Source organism: Volvox carteri (assembly GCF_000143455.1).
Source record: "Volvox carteri f. nagariensis unplaced genomic scaffold VOLCAscaffold_24, whole genome shotgun sequence".
NCBI lineage: Eukaryota > Viridiplantae > Chlorophyta > Chlorophyceae > Chlamydomonadales > Volvocaceae > Volvox > Volvox carteri.
Genome location: NW_003307567.1, coordinates 19,497 through 22,755, shown reverse-complemented (window position 1 = coordinate 22,755; position 3,259 = coordinate 19,497). Strand labels below are relative to the sequence as shown.

General features: G+C 54.3%; 1 protein-coding gene across 1 annotated transcript in view; it reads left to right on the top strand.

The window, feature by feature from the left end:
- The window catches only part of VOLCADRAFT_92015 (uncharacterized protein), a gene marked incomplete at both ends in the record, with an annotated part of 20,431 nt that overhangs the window by 4,085 nt on the left and 13,087 nt on the right, over positions 1 to 3,259 (top strand). Inside the window, 5 exons of the mRNA XM_002951524.1 lie at positions 1,040 to 1,092; positions 1,456 to 1,524; positions 1,924 to 1,970; positions 2,484 to 2,866; positions 3,060 to 3,087. Coding sequence (XP_002951570.1) covers positions 1,040 to 1,092; positions 1,456 to 1,524; positions 1,924 to 1,970; positions 2,484 to 2,866; positions 3,060 to 3,087 — 580 coding nt within the window. The remainder of the gene's footprint in view (positions 1 to 1,039; positions 1,093 to 1,455; positions 1,525 to 1,923; positions 1,971 to 2,483; positions 2,867 to 3,059; positions 3,088 to 3,259) is intronic.

Sequence of the window (3,259 nt, the reverse complement as noted above, 5' to 3'; positions counted from 1 at the left end):
AGAAGATGTAGAACAGAAGNCCGTGATAATACGAGCCCGTTGAGAAGTAGTGGAGAGGAGGAGCGGCTGGGTGGTGGGTGATTAGAGATAACTGTATGAAACGGGTGATTAAAGGGTCATTGAATTATATTAGACCCTAAAAACCTAAAATTAAATTAGACCCAAAAAGCTTAATTCCTATCTCCTAAGCTAGCAGGGGGTCATATACTACAAGGCAGAGGGTCGTGCTGCGACAAAGCAGGGTGGGCCCCGAGGGCACAAACAAAACCTTCCCGTGACAGCAGAACGTTGATTGACCTGTGTCTGGCCACGTGTGAGTAAACAAAGTGAAAACCGATGTTGTTGGAGTAGCAGCAGCGGCATCAAGAGCTAGTGGGTGTTATGGGAGAATGTGCGCACGTGGGGGCAGCTGCAAAAGCAGGGGACACACACACACACACACACACACGCGACGCGACGCGGCGGTTTCAATGTTAGTGAAACAAAAGGATAGAAAACGGATAGAAATAAATACATAAGGGGGCGATGGAGTACGGTAAAGGTACGGAAAGTGACGAGCTTTGCCGATGTGGAAATGATCTTCAAATGATCTGAGCTGCAATCATAGAGCTGCCGCCGTGGTGCTGTTGTGATGCGGTGATGTGTAGTAAGGGGCAACAAGGCGTGAGGGCATGTACGGGTATGCGCCATGGTGATGTACTGGCAAGCAGGGCTGTGTGTAACTTTGTGTATGTATGTATGTATGTATGTATGTGGGCTGACGGGGCTCGTGTCCTCTTACCAGCTCCACTATGGGGGAACGCTGCTACATGGGGGTCTTCTTTCAGTCACTATTGCCCCTTTGTCTGTCGCTACCTTTATCCGTCCGCCGCTGCCGCTGCTGCTGCTGCTGCTGCCGCTGCTGCCCCTCTTGCCGCTTTCTACGTTACGAACCACCGTCCGGGCCCGCTGCGGCCACCACCATGACATCGTGCCATCATTGTGCTGATAACATTAACGATGTGGTGCAATGCCATGTGGCGCAAAACACCCAACACAGGCGAAATAGCGAGCTTGAACGGCTTCAAGTCATTGGACGAATATATTCCGGAGGTACGGCATCAAAAGAGCACTACACTGCGCAACATCTGTACGGTGCCCATATTGTACGACGTAGTACACATCTATATGGTTGTGTTACACCTTGACCGTTGTGCCATGGTCGGCGAGGCGGCGTGATCGCAATGCGATTATCTGCTCTTTCCGGGAGCCCTTAGACACTTAGGTGTTCCGGACAAGTACGGACATGGTTTCGGAAACCCCTTCCGTACGGTGTACTGCCAACGGTGTACCGCCGGTGGCCCTGCTGCTGCTGGTAGGCCAAGGGTTGATCAATTACACCTAGCTCTGATTTTGTGCGCGGGCGTTCTGACTGCCGTCTTCTGATCTGGCTCTCCCCCTAACGCCCGACCGCAGGACGCCAGCCTGCAATGGAACGATATTTCGCGATTCTTCCGGGCCGCGTCGGCAATCTACGATGGGAAGGTACGGCGGCTGTAAGGCCCCCCTTTTCGGGGGTTGAGGAACCAACCATAGTCATTGGGCGCGAGGTTGCTGTACATGTCAATCTACGAACAACATCGCGTTTAGGAAGAGTTTCGAAGTTGCGAGGCCCTACAGGTAAGAAAATGTGTTACATAATTCACAATACACATAGATGGGTGCATCAAAACGGGTCCCGCCAGTTGAAGCAGCCGGACTCTGGCTGGCGCCCATACCCCCAATGACATAGTAGCAGTTACCCCGTGCAAATCCCAGAAGCCCCCAGCTGCAACAACCCCCCACCCCCACCCACCCTTGTGTATAAGATGGATCCGATTGTGAAGAGAAAGATGTCAAAGCTGACTTCGTGTTTGTCGCCTTGCTTTGTTCGCCTCGGCCTAGGTTGTGGCGATTCCGCTGGACGGTGATCTGATGCTTATGTACTACAGGTACGGCAGACGCAGGAGGAGACGTACGGCAGGCGCCGCGGGTTGTGCACAGACTCAGCAGATCTGACACGGCCTGATATTGGGGGGGTTATCTCTTCCTCCCCTTTTATTGGTCGTGTTGCTTCTTACATGTGTGTATGGATGGATGGATGGATGGATGGATAGAGTCCAGTGCGCACGTGCTTCCTCGCTCACATGTGCATGAGCGCTTTGTTGGTGCATTATTACTACACGTGCTATACCCCTTTGCGTGCTTTTTCCGTACTGTACCCACGCGCCTGTGTGCATTGAAACATAACTTCTCAGTCAATACACATTCACGGAGACGCAGGGGGGGCGGAAAAGATGGAGACGTAGGGTGGAGCACTACTGGACCTAAGCACTTTCCTTGGGACCCTTGCACCCTGTTGCCGACCCCCCTTGTGCCCCCCTTGCGGCCCCCTTGCGCCCTGCTACCCAACCCCCCTTTGTGTCCCCCCACACCCACACCCACACACACACACAATGACAAAGGCGTGACCTCTTCCTACGGTACAACCTGTCCGTACCCGTCACGTGGGACGATTTCGTACAACTGGCCGAGCAGATGAACGGCACAGATGTCGACGGCGACGGTGTGCCGGATTTGTACGGCGCGTGCTTCGATATACATTACACGATCTGCAAGGCCAACTTCATCATGATTGCAATGGCGGCGCCGTACATTCAGTACCGCGGTACGTCACAAGGCTTGTTCTTGGACCCGGACACGATGGATCCGCTGCTTGACAATGCCGCGATGGCCCACGTCCTGGAGCTGTACTTGCGGTTGTTTGCCGTACAACCGCCGACGCCGACATGCGCCGCCAGCAACGCCGCTTTCCGAAACCGTACCTGCCTCATGACTATCAACTGGGGTGAGTGAGGGTGGTGTTGCCGGAGAACGCGGCTTAACGGACGGAAGGGCGAGAGATGACTCGTGTCGTGGCGCTGCTTGGAAAGGATCTACCTGACCCACTTGTCACGATGTGAGACGCTGAGGTTTTAGGGTTGTGGGCGGCAGCGACACGCGCTCCCTTTCCTGACCTCTCCTTCCTCCCCACCCCGCAGGGCGGGTACCCGGGGTGGGATGTCGGCGGTGGGGGACCTCCTAATCGGAGTCCCGTTAGGACGTATGTGCATCTCTCCTCTTCTCCCCCCTCGCCTCTCTCATACAGACAGATAGACAGACAGACATATATGACAGACATATATGACAGACAGACAGACAGACAGACACGCACTACGCTACTCTCTGTTATCTACCGGGG